Raw genomic sequence first — 26,579 nt, 5'->3', positions numbered from 1 at the left:
ATTGTTATTTGACTTAATATTATGATCAAAAACAGGAACTGGCTAGTTTTTTAAATTGATTTTCAAGTTAATATCGAAAATAAGTCACATGCGTGTATTTAAATATGAAGATATTTCTCGTCTACTATAATTGCTTACTTTTTTATTATGTAATGTTGTTCTTATTTTAAAATACTTTTCTATTACATGTTGTATGACAAATTACAAATTACAGAAGGAAATTTGTATATGAGGAGTAAAAGCAAATGAAAGGATCGCATCAGCAAGACGGATTCGTATCCTTGAATGACGAGATCAAAAATTTCGAGATGGAATCACACGAAACGCTAATCCGTGAACCGAGGCAACATCCATTGGAGGGGGCTCCTTTTGGTGCCATTAGTCATTAGCGATTCTAAAAGCTCCCAGGGTAGAATATTACGGCGGTAGCCACGGCGGCTTTTACCATACTTCAGCTTTATGTGAGGCTCATTCATCAAAACCCAACAAGCCCAACGGCTTCGTGGGTACGTGGGACGGCAATGGCTCGTACGTTGCGGCGAGTTACTTATGATTTGCGATCTTGCGGCATTAGGTATTTTGAAAACGACTGCAGAGAACGAATATATATTTCACTAATGTATGTCAAAATTATTTGCATTTTTTTTTATAAATGTAAAATGTATTTTCCTATGTTTATTTGTTATAAACGTTTTTAAAATAAAAGTTAGTTGGAAACATATATTTGATATTGGATATAAATATAAAAGATCGTAATGTTTAAAAAGATGCTAACATTTCTAATAAGCCTGGTTCAATTAATTTAGTCTTACATGGCTGCAAGGAATAAATATTAGAAGATGATAGTAGAAGAAAATAATCAGAGTTTGGACTGGTAATAATGTAAAGAGAAGTTATTGGTTCAGATACAAGTTGCATGGCTTCTCTCATGCTCGCGTCGCAGGAAATCGTCGTGTCGTGGAAAGACGTAGAAAAGGTGAGAAGCTGTCAACCCTGTCACGTGTCCAATGGACCATACAGGCGCCCCATTACTTTAGGGCTCCAGAGAGAAATAATAAAAATGCCATTAGTGTCTCGCCGTCCCATGATGCTCGACGATGTGAGCATTTCACCCCAGATTTCGGAACAATATATCTCATCCCCTACGACTACTTTAACGTCTTTGTCACGGACTCTCCCACTTGACGAGGTTAATCCTTTTTTTCTGGCCTTCAGGTTTCCTACGTTCTTCCTTTCCTTCTCGGTTCAGCGATCGGACGGTCTTAAAATCCGTTCACGAGCTGGAACGAAAATAATTGCATCGTGATTCTTCCTACTTCTTCGTCTGGTGTCTACCCGCCTCTCTCCGTCCTTTGTTTTCTTCTGTCGCTCACACGCCCTCCTCTTCAATCCAGAGCCGAAAGTATATAAATCCCCCGGCGGGATCGTCGTCGAAAAATAAGATAAAAATCTCATGGCATCCGGGTTGAGCGGGGAAAACGGTGGAAAAAGGCAAATTCCCGAATAAACACATCCGTACCTCTTTATGATGGCACTTTGTGAATCCATCCCCGCCCGACGCGGTTGTGTGCCGTGCGCATTATTAACTCAACCACCGGAAAATGTCAACGCAGGCAGCCCTTTTCTTATCTCTTTGCTCTTTTTTTATTTTACCACTGCCGGCACCCTCTTCATCTTGCCCTTTATTTTTATCATTTTGTTCGACCTCGTGCGACTCGGTGAAGCCCCAATCTGGAAGTGATACCTTCTGCTGATTATCTTTGTAAAATATCTTCTGCATCTTCGCCACCTGAGAATATCTTTGAGGCTATGCTATGGAAACTATTAAATATTTAGACAAATATGTTAAATAGTTCAGCGACAATAAATCATAGGTTTTCTAAAAATATTAATAGACACGCGAAGGATACATATATAGTATACGTACCGAATATTTTATATAGATCGACGTAAATATCTACTTTAAATTTCTGATAATGTTAAGTTCTCTCCTTTAAGGAAACGGAAATCGCGAAATCGGTTTGCGTACGCGCGATCTCGAATAGACGACTCGGCACGCGGAGATACGATATCGGATTTCCAAACGTTTTAATCACCGTTTTTCTTTTCCCCGTCGCGATTTTCTTTCTCTCCCACCGACGACGGGGGGAGTTCTTTCGCGGAAAGGAGTTATCACCGAAGGAAGCTACGGGCAACCGACGGTTGGCGTAGACCCGGAAAGGGGCTGGAGGCGCCCAGCGGGGGTTAAAACGACCCCCGCAGACGGGGCTGAAGTCTGAAAGATAAGGTGCCCCTCTTCTCTTCTCTCGGCCTCCTAGATTATGGAATGGCACTTTAATTACACTAATGGGAGAACCAAATGTTAATTACAATTCGAAGTCTAAAAGAGAGACGATTCGCGGGTCCGAGGAAGAGAAGAAGCTTGGCGGGACGGAGTAAAAGATAGAGGCTTCGTGAGGAGGGGATGGTCCAGGAGCAGAACGAGATGAGATTTGCCTGCGCACAGGAGGGTTGCCCCTTCTGTGATTAGTATTATTTAATTAAAAATGCCCGATCTCTCACTATCATCCCTACGCGTAATGTCACGCGACAAGATTTGAAAACTCGCTGAGGCGAAGTTGATTATTTCGTACTATTACATTGGCATCCATTGTGTCGTATCAGCCTGGGAAATCGTAATATACGGCGTCATTTAAACTCTGCGTCGTGCGAATAGCAGTGCATCATATTCTTGTCGTAACGATAATAATTTCCGCGTCTTTATCGTGCATAAATAAAGACCATAATTATTTTGAGGAAATATTATCTTAGTCAATAGAATCAATCATTAAGCATTGTTTTTGTTTTGTTTTACTTATCCTCAATCTTGTAACTATATATATATTTTTTTAAATCTTTTTTTATTTTATTTTCTTTATTATTATTTTCTCGTACATAAGTTTGTTTTTTGATTAATATTTTCTAATGATATAAAAGTAAAGTCTTGAATCGAGATAACTCTATTTTTCCAAATGTTAAAAAAACCTTTCAATATTCTTTAATATTTTGAACTTATTTTATCAAAAATTGTGATTTATTTTAATGAAAAAAAAAAAAAAAATAAAAGATGGCGAAAAGATGACGTTTTTTTTACAAATCCATAACATATATAGGAAAATTAATGTCTAAAATTTGATTAAATTTATTTTTCGACATAATTAGATTTATTTTGGTCTTCCATACAAGCATTAAAAAATTTTCCCGTTTTTGACTGTAATCTCTTAATGTCAACACGACGATATCCCGCGAGACAGTCAGACGATGACGATGATGACGGCAACGGCAACGGCGACGGCGACGAGTATCGACGAGAGACGATGCGGGTGTCGGGCGAGTTTCAATTTAAAGTTGGACGAACGTGTCGGGATTTCAATGTACAAAATGCGTATGCTAAACTCTTCGCACCCCTCGTGTGGCGCGCTCCCGCTTCTCTCCGTCTTCTCGGGGGCTGAGAGCTCCGACAGCCGGGGCCCTTGACGGGCGCCGGTGGACAAGGTCCACGCCGACGTTGCGACGGCAAAAATCAGCAAGTCTGATCAGTGGCGCCAAGTAGAAAGGGGCGCAAGTAGAACGCCGCTTGTTGTAGCATACCCGCACGCGGGACATTCGTCCCGCGTGCACTTTGAAGTTCGTACCCCAAAGGACAAATTACTTTTTCGAGGCGGTTACCCGGCCTTGAAACCCTTACAGAGCGCCCTTAGATCCCTTTAATGATCGCGGCTGTCGATCGAAGGTAATGCATATCAATGGACGGGACGGCGAAACAAACGTCCGATACGCCGATAGTTCCTAATGACTTTCTGAATTTTACTTTTTAAAATGTCTTCCTCCGCGTCGCGACTCGCCTTTTGAGCACACTCGACGATATTATTACCGTGATTCAAAGGCTCAATATAAACTTTATAACGTTGATCAGAATTACGGGTGCATCTCAATACAGCTTCAAAGGGTATTATTCTTTCGTCGATATACATTTTGTTGGAGAGAAAGAGAGAGAGAGAGAGAGAGAGAGAGAGAGAGAGAGAGAGAGAGAGAGAGAGAGAGAGAGAGAGAGAGAGAGAGAGTATGGTTTTCATAATAATATACGTGTTATAGTTTTAAAAAATTTACGTTGCTGTTATACTTTATGTATTTATCTTTGTTATAAAATATTATGATTTGAAACTTATTGTTTATAAAATGATGTTACCATTAATTATTGTTCTGTAATTGTCTTGTCTTGATAGTTTTCTGATATTAAACGTTGAAAAAATTATATTTCTTAAAATTTAAGAAGGACAGTTCCTTGCATAATATTTATTTGTCAACTCAATGTTGGCCAGTATAGTAAAACGAATGTATTCATAAATCTACATTTGAAACATTTACACACTTATATATCGGGCGTATGTATGTATATATCGGGTCGTCAGAAAGACGGAATAGATCGAAAAAGATGCTTCGATAGCAGGACTCTGTCTTAGGTCGGCGAGAAGTTTCGCTTCAAGAGTTGGATTACCGCGCGGCTACGGGTGGATTTGAAAATTGTGGGGCCCCCAGGGCTCCCGGGGAGGACGGTGTGGCAGGGTAGAGCGTGATTGATTTTGCATACGACACAGATTGGACAGGTTTGAGAAATTGGACTGGCTTTCTGCCTGGTTTGGCCTCTTCGTCTTTCTCTCTCTTCCTTCGTATGCTCTTGCTTGTTCCTACACTTCATACCCCCTTCTCTCTATCTCTCCTTTTCCAGCATTTTCCTTCTTTTGCACTATGATACATTCGGACCTCGCGTTCGTATACGTTACACGCGTGCGTGCATGTAACTCGCGTATACTCGCCATATCACCGTGCGTATTTCTACGCGGGTCGAAGAAGGGTTCCCTCCCGTATCTCTTGCAGGGAATGTCGAAGGGGATTGGCCTTGAACGAGCGATTTGTGCGATCTTCGAGGATGTATTTATGAGCATTCTAGCCACCCCCGCCTGAACTTTCATATTACGCTCGCCATTTTAGAGAGTCAGCCTTGCGTGTAGTAAGTTATCGTACACAATATACGCGTACACATTTTTGCTATATTATTTCTTGGTTTTTTCTTCATCAAATGAAGGAAATTTTTTTTTATAATAATTTTGTAAAATGTGATACAAATATCAAAAGATATATTTTTGTTAAGAGATTCAATTTTCTTGTTAAATTTATTACAGTGTATGTAACTGCAAGAAGATACGCGATTTCTTCCGTGAATCTTCCATAAATCTTTTCATCGAATTTTTTACATCACATTGAATATTTTTTGTTTTGGCACAAAGTAAAAAGTATTATATTGATTGAAACTTAAAATTTTTCACGGTAAATGGAAAACGTGCAAAATACGCGTCTCAAAGCGGTACAACGTGTGATCATGCGGGAAGGTTGAGGAGGGATTGTTGAGCCATCCGGGGTCGCTCTCGTCTGGCGTTATCCGCCGACGTCGGAGTGGATAACAGGCCGAACGATTTATTCTAAACCTTTATCCGGGGGCGCCCTCCAAATTTATGAAAGAAGACGCCCGTTTAACCGACTCGCTCAGTCATCCCTCACCGCGGTGGTGAAGCCACCCTTCCCTCGCCTGTCTTCCACGCCTCTCTCCGTTACTCTCACGGAGCTCCCATCCTGCTTCGGTTTCTCCCTCAGCTTGGCTCGGCTCTCCCGCTGTGCTCGCATGTCAGCCCTTTATTTTATACCGAAGCGAGTCAGTCCGATTTGGTCCTAATATTAAAGGGGATGTCTTGGCCTCAGCACGTGATCGGGATGCCAAATCTCTCCGATACGAGCCGCGACTCCAGTCCTCTCCGAAACGAGCTTCGGACAATTGCGAGGACGCGTCGTGTCTCTTCTCGATAGTTGCAATTACGATTGTTGATTAATTGAATCTTAAGACGGCAGTTTTACTTCATTAATTACAATACAATGTATACATTACAAACGTAAAAAATACAATTTTCTATAAATATTACATATATTACTTGGTGATGACTACAAATAAATTATATAAGTATATATATATATACAATTAAAATTAAGATATATGCATTAATAGAAAACAAAATATTTGTCCCAGTTATTTGTACGCAATGTGATTGATATTTTATCATTGCATGTTGAATTGGATATTATGCTAAATTTATACGTTTTCTCTCAAGAAATCGTATTAATTTCACAGAATGACACTTCACTTACAATGTCCGTACTCCTAATAATAGCGATCAAAATAATGGATTCGAACGTTGTCATTTGCTGCTTACAAGTGAATTATTCGCTCGTTTTATAATTCAAAATAGCGCACTTAGGCTCGACTTTAGTCACGACACATCTGTCTTTCCGCATTACAAAACTCGTTCTTAATATAGTACAAGCAATTAAAGAAATGCTTCGCTTATAAATTAGGATTGACGTGGGAGGAATAATTTCACATAATTCGTTTCCTTTTGCAGTTATATCTGAGCAAAACACGGCAGGCTGCCTTCTCGGCCGATTTGCAGCAGTCTCTCGCACGAACAGTCAGTCCAACCGCACGCCAGCAAGGTAAGTTTTTACATTACTATTTTTGCAGCACGCGAGCCATTCTCCCTCCCTCCCTCTCTCTTTCTCTTCTCTTCTCATATTTTTGCGACCAAATGAAGAATGATTTATCGCGCAATATCATTCGGCCTGTGGCAGAATGGTCCTAGCCGTTTTTTCATTGCTCTTGCGAAACTTTCGGTGCACGTGCAGTTTCATTGCTTAATATCCGAACGACCTATTTTCCTTTCTCGTGAGACGATACATTCCGATGCACCGAGGAAATGTTAACCAAGCGTGAAGCTTTGATAAGAACTTTAGTTTATGTACATATAATATAATATTTACTTTCTATATTGTAAGTTTATAATTTTAAATTGAATTATTTAAAAATAGCTTAATATTTACATTAATTTTTGCTTAAATTAAATTAGTTTGATTCTACTAGGAAAATAAAGAATTATAAATATAGTATTTTAAAACTTATTTTGTTAAAAAATTATTTAATTCTCTTTAATAGTTCACGAGCTAAATATTTAAATCGAAAGAATCTTTTTTTGTGTGATATGTAATATTCAATATCTTCCAGCAAAAGGAAAGTTTTGAAACGCTTGGTATTAGAGTTATCTGCCGTTTATCAATAAATGATCATTTTGCTACTTTTTATATCTTATGATTTTCGATGGGCTCGATTGTGACAATAAGAACGATGTTCGAAAGTACTTACGGGACTTTCGCCACATATAGTCCCTCGACGGAGAAAGGCATAAATAATTTAATGACTCGGGAAATTGATATGATTGTGCTTCCTAAGAATAACGTCCTGCTTCCAGCGGGCAAGACGCGCGTGGAATTTAAGAGCGTAACATCACGACGATGGTATCAGAGCTCTCGACCGGAGCAAAAATCGCGTCGAAAGTAATCTCTCATGATAATGGCACTTACTGCGATCAAACTTTCTTCTTTCCCCTTCGTAGAAAATAGTTGTGGACGAGTGCGCCGCCGTCTATATACGGGTCGCGATTATAAGCGATCTCGATCACTTTCTGTCTATGCGTTATGGCTGAATTATCATCGACGCGTTTCCCTTTCCAATCGCATTAGAAAAGAGCTATGATTTATCTAGAACTTCTAAGTTTTTACGTAGATAATATTTCGACTACAATTACGAGTAATTATTTTTGTTTGTTTATATTATATTTAAGAATATTTGAGTCACATAATTTAACAATCCTAAATAAACAAGACTGGATTTACTTAAAAGTATTTGTAGTTTTAAACGAAAATTGAAGTTAAATATAGATATAAATATATATGTGCACATACGAAAGATAAAATCACAAGTTTAGCTTTCCGGTTAAAGCATTGCCGATATCGATCTTCGCAAATCCACTTAGCTACTGAATTCCGATCTGCATTGGAGCCTCAAGAGCCGGTCAAACGGCCGGCTCCGGCGCTTTCGGAAAGACGAGCGGCGCTCGAGTGCGGGAAACAAAAGCCCGACGTTTCAATTAGGCCCTTTATTAGTTAGCGATAATAGGGCCAGCAGCGGTTGGACCGACACTGGTCTGACCGGATGGCTGGTTGGCGCTTAACCGGAGGTTACGGTGGCTTGTTTGCGCGGATCCGGCTCTCACGATATTAAGGGCTGACTAGGCAGTCTCTCTACCTCCTTGATGTTTAGAATCACCCTTGCCGGTGCTCTCGTGGCCCTTTCTCGAATCCGGGGCTGGGAGAAAGGCCGTCCGGAATCCTCGCGCCTTGCTGGGCCATGCCGATTGATTTTCTTGCGCGTTGTACAAGTTCACGAGGATAAGCGGAGAAGTCGAGAGACGCGGTTCTCCGACGGTGGAGCGACGAGGCGCGCAAGAGTGAGGAGAACCCGGGAGGGGGGGAGGGCGAAGCGGTCGAGCCGAGAGGAGGAATTTGTCGCTGAGGAGGGCAGGTCGCAGCAGTCGCCTGCGGCGAGCCGCAACGATCCTCTCGTCCCGTCTGTCGCACTTTACCGCACGATACCAGAGAGAGTGAAAGAGAGAAGAGAAAGGAGAGAGGAGAGAGAGAGAGAGAGAGCAGCCTGCTACTGCTATTGCTACGGGACCGTTCGAAACTAACTTAGGGCCGCCGAAACTACACTCGCTTCCCGCGCCGCAAAACGAGCGGCACGGCTAACAAGGCGGGTGCACGAAATACATTGGATATTGATTCGCGAGGAAGAGACGACGGGGCAAAGTGCTCTGAGAATATTTCTTGGACATTCAGCGCGCGATAAATGGCGAGTAAGACTCACGCAGCTGGGAGTTGCAGCTCCTAATGTTATTTCGTGGTTTGAAATTAGGACAACAACGAATGTCGCATGTTTGCATGTGCTATCGGTGTCACATGACACGCTTGTTGTTCCAGCTCCAAATGGCAGTACGATGTTGATTAATCGCCAGAGCTATAACGTTCTAAAATTGTCTTTGATTGATCAAAATGCCATAGCTATCTTAATTTATTTTTGGAATGATCTGCGGTTGATCCATCACGATGATCTATTAACGCATATATCGCGATAATAACTGGCGTTCTCCATGCTGTCGCACACGGTTGTCCACGTGGCCTAGCAAATTGCATTTATGTCACGTCGTCTCAATCCATATAGTCCGCAAAATCGGTTTTAGTGTAAACGAGGAAAGCCGGGCTAAGGGTCTCCGGCTGGGTGGGAAGGTGCGGCGGGAGAATGGCTGCGACATCTTGTATTGTCAGATCCCAACGCGACAAATTCATAATTGCGTTAATGCGGGTACGGCGAGGGTTCTTGCCGCAACCACCGCAAGGCGCGCCATGGCGTCTTGCGGCTGTAAGAGAAGACGATATAGCATACAGAAGGGAGCGAGGCGGGTCGGGAGCGGCGGGAGAGGCGGTGGAGAGCGGTCCCTTCTGGTACGGGCTCGTTAATCTTCGGAGGATTACGCCAAGGAAGTATCGCCATTGTGCCGGGCGTTCCTCTTCGAGTCGATAATTATTAATTAAATTGGTCGAACGGGCCACTCCGCGATTTATCGACTTATCGAGCGCGATTTTATGGCGATATCGCGTTTTGGAAACCAGTAACAAATTTTTTAAATAATTTCCGAATTTATTAATGAGACGTCGAAAATAATATGTTACATACTAATTGGATTAATTATGCATATGGTGAAGTGTTGATTCTCACACACTCCGAAAACTTTAGATTTATATATAATAATTATATTTTCCATTTGAATTTTTCTTCCTTTTTTCTCTCTATGTATATAATTTATTTCACAATTTCTTGATCAATCTATGAAAATAATACAATCTATTATAGTTATTATGTATTCTATTTCTATTTTAATCAAAAATATACGTTTAACAAAACGTAGATGCTTTAATAATATTACAATCAGACAGAAAAGTTAGTTTGTATTCCTCATACCTCTGCTAGGATTAAACCAATAGTCCGGTCGTTTCGAGCGTCGGAAACGCGCCGACCAATACTGAAAATGAAAGGCCAGCCGTGAAAAAGCTCGACTTGTAGGTGCTTCATTTCAGTTGGCCGTGGACAATTGAATCATCGTCAAATCGTAGCGGGAGGGTCATCAAATCTGCACGAACGGGCACGGCGAGAGAGAAAGGGTTGCACACGCCGGCCGGTCGGCTCGGTCGGTCGGGAGTAAAAAGGACGGAATTGCGGAAAAGCGGGAGAGAACGGCGACGAACGAACGGGCCGAAATAAAACAGTGATATCGAGGCATTTCACGCACGAGCGAGAGCGTTTAGCAGATTCAACGTGCGTGCCGGTACTCCGCCGTTTCCCTGCCGCGGTGAAACGTCCCTCTCTCGTTTCCCTCCCACCTCGATGGCACTCTCATTCTCTCCATTTCTCTCTCTCTCTCTCTTTCGCTCGCACCTCTTAGCGCGCTCTTTACCCTTTTCTCTCTTGCTCTATCACCCTCACCATGGGCCTCGCTGAAAAATACTGCTCTCGCTGACACCTGTAGCTTCGACATTCTACATATGTGCGCACGTAGCACGTCGAGTTGCCGTCGTCGACGAGTGGAAGAAACGAAGGACGACGAAATTGATAGTAGATATCGAAAATCGTCATAAAGTCTATCGAGCGTAATGCTAAAGCGTGATCGAATAACGTAGCTTATTTCGATTGAATTATCGTGGCAAGTGTTTAATGCGTTGAGAAATAATCACGTTATATTACAACAGACAACATCACAAAAACTTTGTTTTTAAAAATAATAATTTGATAAGTTCTTTATATTTTACTGTTTTACTGCTCACTGTTAAAATGCGTTGCTTTAAAATAGCTTTTTTCGAAGTCGTAATTTATCGAAATGTTTACAAGGAATTCGTTATTGAAAATCAAAATTAAAGAAAAAGATTTCTACTTCGATTTTTGTAGCAAAATTTCGTAGCGTTATTCGGGCGTATTTGAAGCGGGTGTCAAAAGGGCAACAAGCTCCACAAGTGGTAGATTTTGTAGGAAGATTAATTCTTATAATTATTTGTGATTATATTCTTTTTGCTGTGATTCCATTCTCTTTGTTTTTATACGTCGTTTTACATTTATTATGAGATATTTATTAGTGACAATCTCGATCATTCTTTTTGAGAAGATTTGATGTGATATTTATGAGGGAATCTTTAATTTATGAATTGTGCTATTGCTGTTATCTTTTCTAAATAAAAAAATAAACATAATATTGACAAAGTAATATTATAAGAATAGATAAAATGGATAAAAATAACTAAAAGCAATCGCGTATTGCTATTTTGAAGCATCGACTTCAATTGCTAAACTAAAATCAGTTTTATTGGTATGTATTATATGCGAAGCAAAGCTTCATAAAGATTTTATAATTAATTCATTTAATATCCTTTGATATATGTAGCACAGTACATTTGACGATAATCCGTCGATAATTTTTGAAGGTAAAAAGTCGACGAACGTTGTGTTACACGCGAGTATTCGTGATGCATTTCCATTGACGCTGATAAGGAAGCGAAGGCGAATCCGCAACGTCGAACAATTAATCGATACGGTATGTTACGGAATCGCGAATCTACCACGCTTCGAAAACGACAAAAGCGCACGAATAGAGGGGTTGCCTCGTCGCGGGTGACCGACAACGGGCGCGCACACGAGCAACCCCTAACGCGGGCGTGAAATCAGGCGCCGGCCAGGACGTCCGCTCGACTCGGCGGCTGGCGGACAATAAGAATCGATATCTTAATTAACGAACGCCGGTGGGTCCGATGAGCGAACTTCTCGTCGGGTAGAAAGGGGGTGCGGAGGGATGTGAAGAGAAGGGGAAACGGGGGAACGAACGTAGGGAGATCCGGACCCGCGTTTTCGATGGGATAGCAAGGACGGCGGACGCCTGACCGGAAGCGAGAGTCTGCGGAGCCCTGCGGACCTCGTTCTACCGGAAGCGCCATTCACGCGGCCCTCTCGCTCTCGTCCGCCTCTTTGCCGATGCGGTCGTTCGTCGTGGTTGTCGTCGTCGCCGCCGTAGTCGCCGACGCTGATACGTTTTTGAATAAACAATACAACTTCCCCACGGCCGCAACCCTCGAAAAAGTTTGGTCGGTGCTGATGCCGTTAAAAAAATATCCGCGACTCGATGACGGCGAGCTGAATTTTTTGTAGGATATTGTTTGTGCTCGCGACATTCTGGGACATTTCAATGATTAGTAGAAAAAGATAACGTGTTAAACGTTTCTTTTTTATCTTCTAAAAAAAGATTTGATATCTAATACAAATCAAGATTAAAAATTCAATAGTATACTAAACTACGTAATGACAAAAAGATTAAAATAATATTTGTTTTTTTTATAAATTAAACATTTTATAATAATGTGTATTCCTTGTATTTGCCAATATCGAAGGAAAATCTAATCAATAAAGTCAAATTAAAAATTTTTAATTATAATTTATTGATAATTTTTTATTGATATTTTGATAATCGGTATATTATGATAATATTTTTGGTAATTAATATTTGGACATGCAGATGATAACCAAAAGTTTCAGTTTAGCGAGTTAAATATTTCTATTAATATTTATTGAAGATTTTCGTATCTCACATAAATAATTAATATTTCAACACAAATTATGATTGTGAGCGGAAATACACGTTTTCATCCGATATGACGAGCGTCTCTCGTCTATGACGAACTGTTCTGGCGGCGCCATGTTCCCGGAGATTGAGATATCTACCAGAACGTCCGGCTCGATTAATATCGCCGCGAAGGAAACGAGCGAGGCTGGGTAAATTAACGAATTGGAGGGCGCCTTTCCAAGACGCTTTTACCGCGACTGGCTAATCCGATAAAGTGACAGCTTCGCACGAACCTCTTTCCTCACGCTGACATTCTGCCCGATGGGATATGACACTAAGTATTCTATATTGACTAATAAACCGCTATTCTGCGGCTTCCCCGCTAACGAAGCCTCGTTTCTTACTTTCTTTTCGTAATAATGCTGGGTCTTTCTTCATAATTCGCGGATGTGTAATGCATTGTATTTCCTCGATTTGGTCTAAAAGGACCGAATTTTTCAAGCTGCTCGTGCGTAATTCAAATAAGGGACTCAGGTAAATTTCCCTCCTCCACCTTCTTCTCGCGATCGTCGTTCACACTCTCGGTGTTTCCGCTCCGCTCGCCCGGGAATATCCTGACGCAGGACACAGCTGGAGAAACCTCGTCAAGGCCGCATTGGTGGACGCCTCAATCAGGACTAGCTTTAGAACCCAATTTCACGAGAGAGAGACTATTTGCGCGTGCTTTGGCCGGCAGTAGGTTTGACCTCTCGTTAATCACCAAAGGACCCGAAGCACGAAGGCGAGTCGGACAAGCTGTGTAGTTGACCGCAATGGCTGACCGTTGGCCCGGTGGACAAACCCTTAAGGTTACCGAGATACAGAACAATGCTCTGATAGCGTATTTTAGGAAAATCGGGAAGTAAAAGTGCTCATTTATTTTTCCGTCGTGATCCTGCGATCGCTTATAACTATCATCCAAGCGTGAATGCTGAAAAATGATATCCTTTACATCAGCAACGTTCAAAACTGGAATGCATCCGTATTAATCGAACTTGTTAGATGAGTCAATATTTGGATTGTAAGCGATACGTTTGCCACTGTAAGCGATACGTGCAATGATTCCACGCAGGTTGAGGCATCGCCTCGAGCAGTCCTCGTTGGCTTGTACACAACGCCTAATCGCTGTATTAGCTGGCTTTGTGGTTAAGCTATGCTATTGCCGAATTAGGGGTGATTCGCTTCGAAACACACCCTCCCACATTTGTGCCGTCTAGGTGAGCATAACGCGCGTTTGTATTTGCAACATTAGCCTTGCTAAGTTGTTCGCAATATTTCGGATACTTTACGAAGTTATCACCTTCGAATGCCTTGAATTTTCTACGCAGGCACATCCATAGTATAGAAAGATCCGTATATATTTATTAGTACTCCTTATAAAAGAGTGCATTTATAAGTATATGGAATTGTTTATTAATATTTATTAATGATATCAGATTTGGAACAATACTGAAATATAAACACTGTTGGTAAATGCCTATCTTTCTTTAAAACTTTCTCCAACTAACTGTATCTTTCTTGTGTTATGATTTACAAAATCTTGAACATGAGAAAGTATATAATAATTAATTAAGATATTACTACAAACACGTGACTAGATATTAAATTGAGCAAAAATTTGATGCCGAATAATAAATAGCTAGCTTTTATTTAAGCCTTTTACAGAAATAGTCGAATCACGCCAGGCTATTTTGATGAAACTTGACGATATATGGTTTTAGGCAGATTTACATGGATTGCTATATGTCGGACCGCCATAGTCTCTTGGCGCATATCGTTTGTTGGTTTTGCGGTGTACCATAACGCTGCCTTCCTCGTAACCTCTTTCCCTCCTCTTGGGAAAAGCAGGCTTTCGGCAACATCGTTCAGTAAAGGGCTCCTTCCGCCACGCCGCTTTCGTATTAGACACGAATAAAATCTGATCATGAGATTTACGAGATTCTTATAACTCCACGGTACCCATCAGAGAGAAAAGAACGACCATCCAATTTAAAAATATTTGTAGAACATTTGTGCTTAAGGAATATTTTTTTTTATTTATAAATCTGCATAATTCTAATGATATATATTCTTATTAGCAAAATTTTGCATATAGTATTTCTTTATTGTTGTAATTTTATTTTTAAAATGTCATCTAATATTGTGAAAGAAATTGGAAATTAAACTCAAGCTGGTTTTTTATTATATTCTGCGTAAAGAAGATTGAATAGAAAAATTTGAAGTTGCGAAACTGCTGTATCGAATGTTATTATACTTCCTTATTTATTTTAATTCGAGTCGTCGCTCTTTGATTTCAACGGTGTCCACATCATCGCCTTGAAATCATTGCTTGATTACGCGTTGGATAAAAAGCCCAACGGTCCCCTTCGGTACAGCTTTTGACCTCGGCGTGAGTCCGACCGCAGGATCCGACACAGGAGAACGAGACAGATGAAGACGGGGAGGAGGTGCAAGAGAGAACAAGCGGAAGCACACCGCGGGGGATAAACAGAGGTGACGTAATTACCGAGATTAATGCGGCCTTGAGCTTTCGGTGGCAACCGAAGCTCCCGGTGCTTGCTTTTATCTCGCGAGCTATCATCCGGTCCCGCTTCTCCTTCTCTCCAACCTCCTGCCCCCTTCGCCTCCGGAAAGTAATTTGAGGACGAGAGGGAACGGTTTTAAATTTTACTTATCCGTGGGACTTAGATTTACTTGCGTCGCTGACGCCGCGGGCGGCCAACCCCGTTTTTGCAGGCGATGTCTGTCACAGCGCGAATTCGACCTTTGCACAACACGTAGGCTAAATTTTTTAAAATGCTTCTGGTCAATCAAATGTGATAAAAAAACAAAATAGAAATATTGCTGTGTGAGTTTAGAGTTGAAAGCGTTGAATAAAAGAGACGTTGTCCGTACGATAACGACAAGATTACATCTCAAGTTGAACTTGTTTGTTGAATTACTGTTTGTGATACACGACAGGTGTAATGAAACAGCAATACAGATTGGTCGAAATTTGCAAGTTTTCATGAGAATCCTTTCTTCTGGACAATAGTTGAGGAGAAGAATTTTCGCTGACACCCGGCGTGTCTTCCTGCAGCAATTCTCTTTGGGCGTCGTGAGATTTTCCGCAGACGACACCCGTAGTGGCGGTCGGGTGCCGAGATTTCTCCATCTCTCTTCGCAGGCAATCTGAGAGGAAGAAAGAGAAAGCAAGAAAGAGACAGACAGAGAAGAAGAGAGAGAAAGGGAGAGGGAGCGAGGGAAGAGAGAAGTTCTTCCTTTCACCAAAAACACCGGGTGCGGCTGCTCTTCCTCCCGCACTTCATAGAAGAGGGCCACTATTCACGTCGCCTCACCGGCACCCCTTTCTTTCCAACCCTCACTACCCCTCACCGTCGTAGTTCGCGTTGTCGTCGTCGTACGCCGGGGTACGCCGCGCCGTTGCCTGTTCGAGACAATGATATCGCAGGAAAAGAGGAGAGCGTCTCGGCCCGCTTTACAACTCCCGACGGGGCCGACGTTACCAGGGCGAAATTAATATCATAAATAATATCGTAAAAAAAATACAGCCCGCAGCGCCCGCCGCCGTCACGCCGGCGTTACCGCGAAACGTTTCTCTCGCGTCTTGATAAAGGAAACGAGAGGAGCGGAGCGGTTAAAAGAGAAAGAGAAAGAGTGAGAGAAGAAAAGGCAGACGAAGAAAGAGAGGATAAGAGAGGAAGAAAGAAGGGGATCTGCGAGAAGGCGTCTCCTTCTTGGGGGAAGTCGAAGTGCCAGTAAGATCTCGGATTAAGCCGAGCAACGTACCAAGCGCTTTCCCAGAGCACATAATCTTGAAATGCGACAGCTTTATTTTGAGAGAATTTGAATTCATTTTTATGCTACTTTTAGTCGTGGGATACAGCGTGTCTCGAAAAGAAAACACCTTCCGCCACTGTATTGTTATCGTATTAGAAATAATTGATCTTTTAAACGACAATCTCGAGATTGAGTAGTAGAAGAATAAACAAGTTGTTCACTGTTTGGTGTATTGAGAAAATTAATACAAAATATAGGTAAATACATACAATTATTGTATACGTTGCTTATAAGATATATTTATCAAAAGCGGTGAAAAAATGTCTTTATTTAAAAAAATATTAAAGTCGCGTTTTAGAGATATTACTTTATTGACCCGCACTACTTTTTTCACATAAATTACTTGATTGCAATGTAATTACTATCAAGAATTACTACATCCGTTGTATCAATTTCACGCCTTATAATTCTCGATCGTGCATATTATGCATCGTTTGCTACGCATAGCATTAGGAGTTGCCTTCCTCATCGCCTCTCTCATCCATTTCCTCCTTCGTAACTCCTAACTAACAAAAGCTCCGTATATCCTGCTCGTGCTCGGGACGACAACTGGCTGCGATACACGGCGACGGGTATATATCGTCGGCGCGTGTTACGGTCGTAGCCACCCTTCTCCTCGCTCATGTGGCTTGATGTTTCTCACCGAACAGCAATATAATCACTCTGATGGCACAAAGCGGCCACCCCTACGGCGGCAGCCTCGCCGCGCCTTCCGCGCCATCAAACGCTGATGACACAGACGATACGACGTATGTATACGCGACGACGCTAATTCGCGTCATTGTCACCATTTCTTGCATGAGACTAGGCGAAGCCACAGGTAGCTGAGACTCACCCTTGCACATTCGCATTACTATCGTCGTCGTTTGTCGAAGACAGGCATGAAATATTGTCTGGGTACACTGACAATCGAGCTTCTAGTCGATGATACTTGGAGTATTGTGCCGCTAAGAGAAAAGACGGATTCCAAATTGCGGTGAAGAGCGAAGTGATATATGCACATGTTATGAATAGTTGAGAATTATTTTGGGATGTTACCAAAGTGTAATAATCGTTACTTAACTGACAGTAACAAGAGAACTATATCTATTTATTTACAATTATTATAGCGTACAAATATAATTTTCGACGTAATAAACTCATATCTTACCTCGTCTCCCGTTAATCATTCAGCAATAATTCCCGCTTTAGATACATTTTTTGTTCTTGAAGCACGCGATCGTGCTTGTGCGACTGTTATAAGACACATTTTTCAGATGATTTGATATTGTTAACAAACATTTAACTTGAGAGACTCATTCATCGTTAGGCGAGGGTTAATAGTGACGTCTTTCGAAAGAGTAGCCGCTCATTAAGATTCTGGTTGTTTGCCAGGATGTCGGACTTCGAAGATCTCTTCCGTGGGTAATTGCATCCTCAAAGGGTTAGTCATTGGAGTGTAGCCCGCGGCAAACCTAAGAACCTTAAATCTCTCGAGAGCATCGCGCCTTTTCGTCTTCTCGGGGGAGAGAGACGTCTTTTCCTCAAGAAGTAGGGTTGCCGTCTAATGGAATTAAAACTAAGCCTACAGATAGCGAAAGTGTCGACCGTTTATCACGATAAATATCTCGTTAGATATTCTTGTACCTGTTGACAGACGCACATTTTGTCGTCAAGTACTTATCAGAATTTTTTTATCTCAAACGTTGCTATCTTTGGTTGATTTTATTTGCCCGAATGATTCAATATAATTTAGAGAATGTTCTTCACTTGCCATTAAATCTGTGTTGCTTTTTACTTTTCGCGAAATTAGCTTTTTCCTTCAGGATTCACTCAGGCAATTCGGTTGAATATATGAACGATCATTGCATCTGGAATAAATGGGTTAGAAACTATCGGTCTGCGCTTCCAAGTCATCTAACACGTTGCCAGATTAAATTGGCCTTGGCCACGAAAATTCTGTATGTGATATAGTTGCTAATATCTTTTTTCTCTTTTTATATGTGTAACAATTTGTAGCATGTTCTTTTTTATAAACGTTACAAACATTATTTATATATAATTTCAATGAAAAAATAAAAATATATGAATGATATTAAAAATAAGAGGACTATGAAATAAGTCGAATAGTTTATAAATTTTGTGAAAAGTGCATTTTAACTTTAATCCGGTGACGTTTATCAAAAATCTTCATTGTGTCTCTCGGGTAGCACAATAATTGTCACCTTCAAAGTGGTACGAGGCATTCAGAGGATATTGAGAGTACGGCATTTTATTTTTAACCATCCGGCTTCGGGCGTCTTGCTGCGACCTTAGTGGCATCGTAAACCGTGAGTACATAAACGAACTCAGTCAATAACCGGCGGCGTGGAATCTCCCACGGGCAGGACTTTACTACAATTCGCATTTTCATGGCGGATGGAGTCACGGTTTATTAAAGGAAAAAAAGGCTTTGACGTTTGTGAATAGCTGTTTTTCGTACGAGGTGCCGCACATTTAGAGAATGCGTTTGTATGCCGATGATGAAACTTTAGTCTTTGTTAAATTGTAATCGAAGCAAGAGTGACAAGAAAGATTTTTATAAATTGCACAAGAATTAAAAATACGGCGATTGCATTGCATTAGACAGAGCCATGGAATTTCTGTGGTGATTTTTATTAACTTATTTATAGAAATTAGTTCTACCATATTGAATAAACTTGAAATCAAAATTTTGAAAAAGATTCTTTCCATATAGTTGACATATTTTTATGACATAAATGAATTAAAATCATTTTTTAATCCTTCGTCTAATGGAAATGCTGTCTGAAAGCAAATCTGCGTTAGAAACCGCTGTGGGACACGATTAATTATGCCGGTGAAGTTGACCCTTGTCTTCGCATATCCCACATTTTATTGCCTTCTACAGGCTGTCGCATGTGGTCGCGCTTAGGAGACCCGACAGTTTCGGTACCACCGAAACGGTAATGCGTGAATGCCGGGAATTCAGAAAGGTACCCGGTACCCCGGCTGGATCCCGGTGGCGAATTTGCGTGCCATAGAATTCGCGAGCTATTCGTGGAGCGCGCGAATTTTCCTCGATAGGTCGCTAGGTTGGCCTGGCTACATCCGGCTAGGATAGCGAGAGATAACTGGGCCGGCACCGAGAGACCGGGATGAATAATGAAGTGAGTCGCGCTTCGCCCGGAAGGCCAGAGATTCACCCGGGCCCGGTCTAGACCCCCCGAGATTAGCCCTGAGTTATGGCGTTAAGATCACATCTAATTGTATCAGTTCGGGCCACCCAAACCGGCCTCTATCTACCTATCCATCTGTACCGGCCCGCGTGCTACTATAACCTGCTTACTCGGCCCTCCTTCCGCGTCTCTTCCGCGCCATTGACCGGGACCTTAAACGCCGGCCGACCATCGATTTGCTTAATCTTGCGCTTTGCGAGGACTTTACCAACTCGCGACTCCCACTCTTCCGTTCGACGACTTCGCTCGACGCGGTTTACCGGGATTCGTGCCCTCGCCTCGGCTACTTATCAGGAAGACTCTCTTTCCTCCCGCCTCTCTTAGTCTTTCAGTGTTTGTGTTATTAATTGAATTTTAATGTCCGCTTCGGTACAAGTTTCGCGCGTGGGAAGTGAAGATCATCGAATTGGTTTAGATAAACGATTATTGAACTTTGTAAATCATAGCAGGCGGTATACGCGATTATATAGTACGCTATTTGTTAAGAGGATGCGTCTTTATACGATCATATTTCGCGGCTCAGCGGCAAAATAGGGATGTCCTTAGGCATTTCTGATCCTCCTTTCTTCTGGTTAAATACCTAACGTCGCTCCGGGTTATCTCCCAGCAGGGGAGAGTGCTAAAGGAGGAACCGTCGAGCAAAGAGAGAGAAAGAGGGAGCGAGCGAGAGAGAACACGAGTCTATAATGGTTTCCTTGAAGCTCATTCGCGTCCTAGGACAGGATCGTCTACCTCGCATATAGTTTCTCCATCGATTCGAACACTTACAGGGTGTACCGATTACCCAAAATGTTAAAATCTACCAAATATCGACAATGTTAGAATAAAAGGTACATTGTTAGCAAATTTACAATTTTAGCTGAAAACAGTCTCAATTTAAAAAGATGTCAATTGTATAATTTAAAATCTTCTAATTTGTCAAAAATGTTTCGAAATAGTCTTTTCAAGTAATGTTATGAATTTTCTAACGTTTGCGTTTCCTTCAGACGTTCATTCGATGAATACGGCAAGTTTAATCACTTCCAGAGTCCCGACTTTGTGTCGGCATACCACGATGCTTTCGAGTCACCTGATAAGAGCGGTTGGGCCAGAGATATTAGTAAGTTTGCGCTGGGAAGGAGGTGAGAACTAGAGGAGGACTAGCGCGAGTAGCAGAGAGGCATTAGAGGTCGGGGATGATCACTGAGTGCGCGGCACTAATCAAGACGCATGATTATAGGCCCCGGGAACCCTTGAGTACCAGGCTACCGTCATTCCTAGCCAAAGAGGAGTTTCCGGTGCGTTTTCCGCGCGCTCGTTGTCGTCGAACTGTAGATTACAAGCCGTTGCTTTTTGACGTATCGTCATATCCTTCTCGCATTCTAATTATCTAATACCTTCGAATAGCATAGGTATTTCAAATTTCGGCGGTGGAGTGCGTACCGAATACACGCATTATTATTAGTCGGCAAAATCAAAGGATTCTAATCGAACTGATTATATCAGACTGATTGGATTATGCCTAAATTATAGCGGTTATTGTTGAGTAACAAATTTATTATTAACACTTTCGGCAAACGTCCCCCGAGCGATAAACGTTAATTATAGAGCACTAGCAGTGGATACATTAAACCGTGTGTAACTCCGTTAATGGATCGTTACTCGTCGCTCGATCAATCGTTAAGCACTGTTGGCGCAATTGCAACCATCGGTATCAAACTGTCGGTGTTACGTTTCACGATTATTGTATCGTTGTCGAATAGTCCTCCTAATCGATCGCGCCATCCTCCTTTTAGTGCCGTTTAACCATTTCCAAGAGTGACAATTTGTCGAACAGCGTCTTGCGTATAATTAATACCTTTCCCGTTTCCAAATGTTATAGTAGGAGTAGTTTCAAACGTACATGCTTATAAAGCTCAGACGTATAATTAAAATCTAATTAAACTAAAGTTTAATCGAAGAGAAGACTGTAATATATAAATTTTAATTTTCTCTTTCTAATAGTAGTTTGACTTAATATGCCAAAATTCTTCGATCATTTACGTCTCAAGAATAATTAACGACACGTCGACGAAGTATCCCGTACTTAAAAAAAAACTGTACTTAAATTTTACTTTAGCAATGATTTTACGCTTTACTCTACTATTATCTGAACGATCGGCGCCACTTTGGTTAGCTCATTAGATCAGAGACGACTGTCGAAGCAATTAGGATCCTCCTCGCGATTCTCCTCGGGGAGGTAGTGCTCCTGTTGATCCGGTCGTAGCGCCAGAGGAAATTTCCCGACCTACGGTTCTATTTGAGGTTACGCTAAGCAAGTTAGCACAACCCCAACGTATCGCGTTAAATTATGCTCAGAAGCGCTGTGGCTGCCGCGGATATATGTGCGTACACGCGGGCGCGCACGCACGTAATTACGGTAAGCGGCGCGCATTCGCCGGGGAAACCGCGTCTCAGGAAGCCCGTGGCGTTGTCACGCGACGGCCCCTGCGTCGGGCCCCGGGAAAAGGGAAATCATCCGTCTCCATTTTCTTCAGCTGTCGGATCACGCGGCGACGTCCCGAACGTCACGCCGTGACAGGGCGTGAAGAGAGACACGCGGCGACGTGGACGGTGAAAATGTATGCCTTACAAAGTAGATGTTATCCTGCAATGCTACACGCCAGAACCGCAGCGATATGCTTAGTCGGCGGGCATCGTAAACGTTCCATACTATTTTCTCGTCACACTGCGAGAGAAAATATTTTAAACAAAAAATCGAAAACGCGTGTTTATAAAGTAGAAAGCAGCGGCGATAAAGTAAAAGCGTGTAACAAACAATATAATAACAAAATCTATTTGTATTCTTGACGCAAATAGATAATTAACGGAATGCAATAGTAGCTTTGTGAGGCCTGTTTGGATTACATCAAAGATGATATATTTTCGATGTTCTACTCCGTATCTTATACAATACGGAGTTGTCTGTACGATAGACGGCATTGCTTTATATACCGAAATCGGATTCTCAATGGATCAGTCGATCTCAAGGCACGTGCCGACCGATCTATGGTTTACTCGCAAAGTTTCCGATTGCGCGGTACAAAGAAGTTCGCGAATAGTTGTCGGGCTACATCAGACGACGTACAAAGGAGGAATCCGACGTTTGTAGACGGAGAAAGAAGGAGAAGGCTAGAGGTAATGAAGGGACAAAGGACGGATGCGGCGAGATAGAATCTGGTAGAGGGATAGCTGGTTCGTTAATCTTAAGAGCGTCGAATTCGCGATTTCGGGCAATCGCATGCCATGGTGATCCCTAGGCACATATATAGAAGCAAAGGGTCAAACAAGATTGGTCCTTTTCATCGTAACGGGATAAAGGCGTAATAGGATATATCGAATTCACTTAGATGAACGATGCGTTTTGTTCACTAAAGTTCCGTCTATTGGAAAATATCTACATATTAACACGTGATTTATAATAGCAAGTGTGTTATTAAGAAATCAATTTTAATTCTTAACCTTCGTTACTATACATATAATGTCTAAAATATTATTTTGTTGAAATTCAATTAGAAAACATTGAGAAATAAAAATAATGCGTTTTTTTTCTATTAAAGTAAGATGATATGAGACACTTGTTATCAAGATTAATTGACTTTATTACAGAAATTATAATTGTCTATATCTAATGAAAGCAGTTGAAAGAATTAGACAATACTGCAAAATTCAACGAACTAAATAAATAGGAGTGAGATTTTAACCTATTACGTTATTCGTTATTTTAGATAATATATGTAATCTGAGATCTATTGTCGAGAAGACATTATAATATAACATTTTGCTCCTGAATACTCGATGCACTTTAAGACGTCAGACTCGCGATTGATCCTACAAGTAAGAAGGAGTTGGCAGACTTCCGAGGTTAAAGAGCATTCATCACACCCCTCCGGTCTCTGTCGGAGACATTTTCCATCCTGGAATCCATTGAAAGTTCTCTCGCATCAGGATAGCTGCCCGAAGAGTGTACAAAGTAACGTCATACCGTAGAGTCGAGGGGTGGCTCTGGCGCGCGTACGTGTGTTTGCTTTTATTTAAATTGTAAGTTAGATGCCATTCGGGATGAGGTGGTGCACGACGAGGCTTTTAGTGAATGGGAAGAAATGTTTGCGCTAAATGATTCGACCCCATATGGAAATGAAATTTGCGGCAGCCATCGGTCCGCACGACCGATCTCCAAAGTATCTGCTAGAGTTTTCGTCGCGGCTCCAAGTTTTTTAGGACAAGGCAAGAAGACGTTTTACGTATGTATGAAGGAAACGGAATATACGCTCTGCGCTTTTAAGCACGAGTTAAAGTATGCTTGAAATATGCGATTATTGCTAAAATTGAAATTGTCATTTCGTAAGATATAGATGATAGAGAGAAATTTAAAAGTCTCCACTCTGAGCGACAAATAAACAAGAGAAGTTACAAAACATTGTTGGAGACATTTACTATTTAATGAATGTATCATGCAAATGTATTCTAACATTTTCTCTAAAATAAATCGCTCGGAGCATACATATTAGATTAAATCGCATGAATTATGGTAACAAATAGATATTTATAGTGAACTTTTGAAACATCAATCGCCACCGATCTCCGTTGTCGCCACCTCTCACGTTGAGAAAGTTGCTAATGCGAAGCCACACACAGGGATTGTGCACTGTTTCGTCGGAAGCTGGGACGCAGGGACAGGAACCGCGCCCGGATTTGCATACTCGTCAGCTGTGCTTCCTTCAACTTTTCCTGCGGCATACCCTCCGTGGAACTCCGTGCGAACTCGGTGGTGCGGGTATGCACTCACGTCGGATAGAGCCACAGAGGTGGAGGGAGCGGGTGAGAGAGGCTGGAGGTGTCGGGGACAGCCGTGTATTTCTAGTCCCGATTCATAATTGCAAATTTCCTTCGCCTTATTTATGCAGCCCGGTCTCATACCGAGCTTCGAGCCTCAGCTTGCAGATTCGCTAATACGGGTCTGTCTACCTCAAACTCCTCCGTAGCTCAGACTCAGAAGACAAAGTCGGAAAATATAATGTATTTTTCTGCAATGGCTTCGCGCGAATTTCCATCGTTGTGATCGAAAAATTTTGATGAATATTAAACAAAAAAGAATTTGATGAGGAATAGGAAAGAAAATGATTAAAAATTTTTTGTTTTTTTTAAACCAAAGATTGATTAGTGAAATTAAATTAGTTTATATTTAGATTTGTATATTTTTGTAGTTTTAATAAACGCGCCATATATACCATCAAGTATTAATGCTAATAAAATATGAAATTTAATACAAAAAATTTATGAGTGAAAAATGATGGGAAGAGATAATATTATTACTATCTCTAAGTAATTAATTAAGAATTTATTATGAGTGATTAATTAAGTATTTATTATTGTGTGATTAGACGTATATTTTTAAATTAATCTCACAGATTAATCTCGGAAAGTTCTCGCGACTCGTGTACTTAATATTACTTTTATCATACGTAATGGCTTGTACCGATCTATCGTCACCTAAGGAGAGGCAGCGTGTCACCCGATGGGTTTACAAAGTGGCATCGAGAAGAGATTAGCGGCCCTTCTGCGTCCCGCACCTCTCACCCGGTCACATATCGAGTTATGAGAATCTCTTTCACGAGTGTTACACGTGGGGGAGTCGGCTCACGTGTTCGCGGGCCATACATTTTCACTTTGGCGCACGTGTCGTCACCTTCGTCGCCTTCTTGCAGCCGTTGTCGATGTCGACGTCGATTCGAAGTAAGGGAGAGGTGGGGACCTCAGTCTCGGCGAAGGGAAAAAAAAATAAGGCCTCTTTCGCCTGTTCGATACAAAAGCTCTTCTCCGCGTGCGTGCAGAAAGAAGAAATGGAGATACGATGATGCGCTCCGTTATGCATTATGCATACGCAAAAGAAGGGCCGAGAGAGAAGGTCGCTAACTGAAAACCGATTTCTACTACCGTGGATTCGGGAAGCGGAGGTGCCTCGCTTATATAGAGATGCACCGAATTGTAGAGCGATCAAGTTGTTCATACGTAAAATAAAAAATTTATGCTGCAGCAGAAGAACGCGAAATTCTTTCCATTTATATGATGGACAATGTAGAAAAAGATATATCAATTGACGTACGAAAGAAGAAATTTTTGACATGATAATCCTATGATTTTCTTTATTATGTAATTATGTAATTTTATCGTGAAAAAATTCTAATGCATATATAGTATTTCTAGAATTTCGACGAAGTTTATAAAAGTTGTAACAATTGTTGCAATCGCCAACAACAACTCGGCTGTTGCTAATTCGCGCGCTTGAATTAACTTTGGAGCCATTTACTCGAAATCATAGACTCAGCGCGGTGAATTTCTCCGAAGCGGAAATGCGATTCTCTGCAGGTAATGCATAATACAGGAGAATCGAGGGTACGCTCTTGTAGCGCACGCCTGAAGAATGTTAAAATTCCTGTGGATGGCGTCGAGCAACCTCGCTCAAATATCGCTTTAGCATCGCGACGCCGCCGCCGCGCCCAGAGATTTGAACGAGCGATTCGTCGTTTATGTTATCTTGAAATATTTATCGAGCACCCCTCCTTTGTGTCATCAAATAAACGACGTTGGGAAAGTTATCGAAGTTATCGAAGTAAAGCCGAATTTAATAAAAATTCGCGATGTCTCATCCATTTTGACGTTTCAAAATTATTCATACAGATTAATTGCAACCGACTCTGATTTCTCTTTAAATTTACGAATAATTGCAGCTGTAACTTAGACAAATTACTTCGTAACGATCGTTTTGGGAATGAAATTATGGCGAAGCCGGGGTGTTGGTTGTATACCCTTTATAGATAGGAAATGT

General features: G+C 41.5%; 1 protein-coding gene across 16 annotated transcripts in view; it reads left to right on the top strand.

Moving 5' to 3' along the window:
• LOC139808227 (uncharacterized) overlaps positions 1-26,579 on the top strand; it is a 287,997-nt gene that overhangs the window by 163,728 nt on the left and 97,690 nt on the right. For all 16 annotated transcript variants that reach the window (XM_071769970.1, XM_071769964.1, XM_071769969.1 and 13 more), the window contains one exon: positions 6,492-6,582. In XM_071769970.1, coding sequence (XP_071626071.1) covers positions 6,492-6,582 — 91 coding nt within the window. The remainder of the gene's footprint in view (positions 1-6,491; positions 6,583-26,579) is intronic.

Source organism: Temnothorax longispinosus, chromosome 2, assembly GCF_030848805.1.
Source record: "Temnothorax longispinosus isolate EJ_2023e chromosome 2, Tlon_JGU_v1, whole genome shotgun sequence".
In the NCBI taxonomy this organism is placed as follows: Eukaryota; Metazoa; Arthropoda; class Insecta; order Hymenoptera; family Formicidae; genus Temnothorax; species Temnothorax longispinosus.
This window is presented reverse-complemented; position numbering and strand designations above follow the sequence as displayed.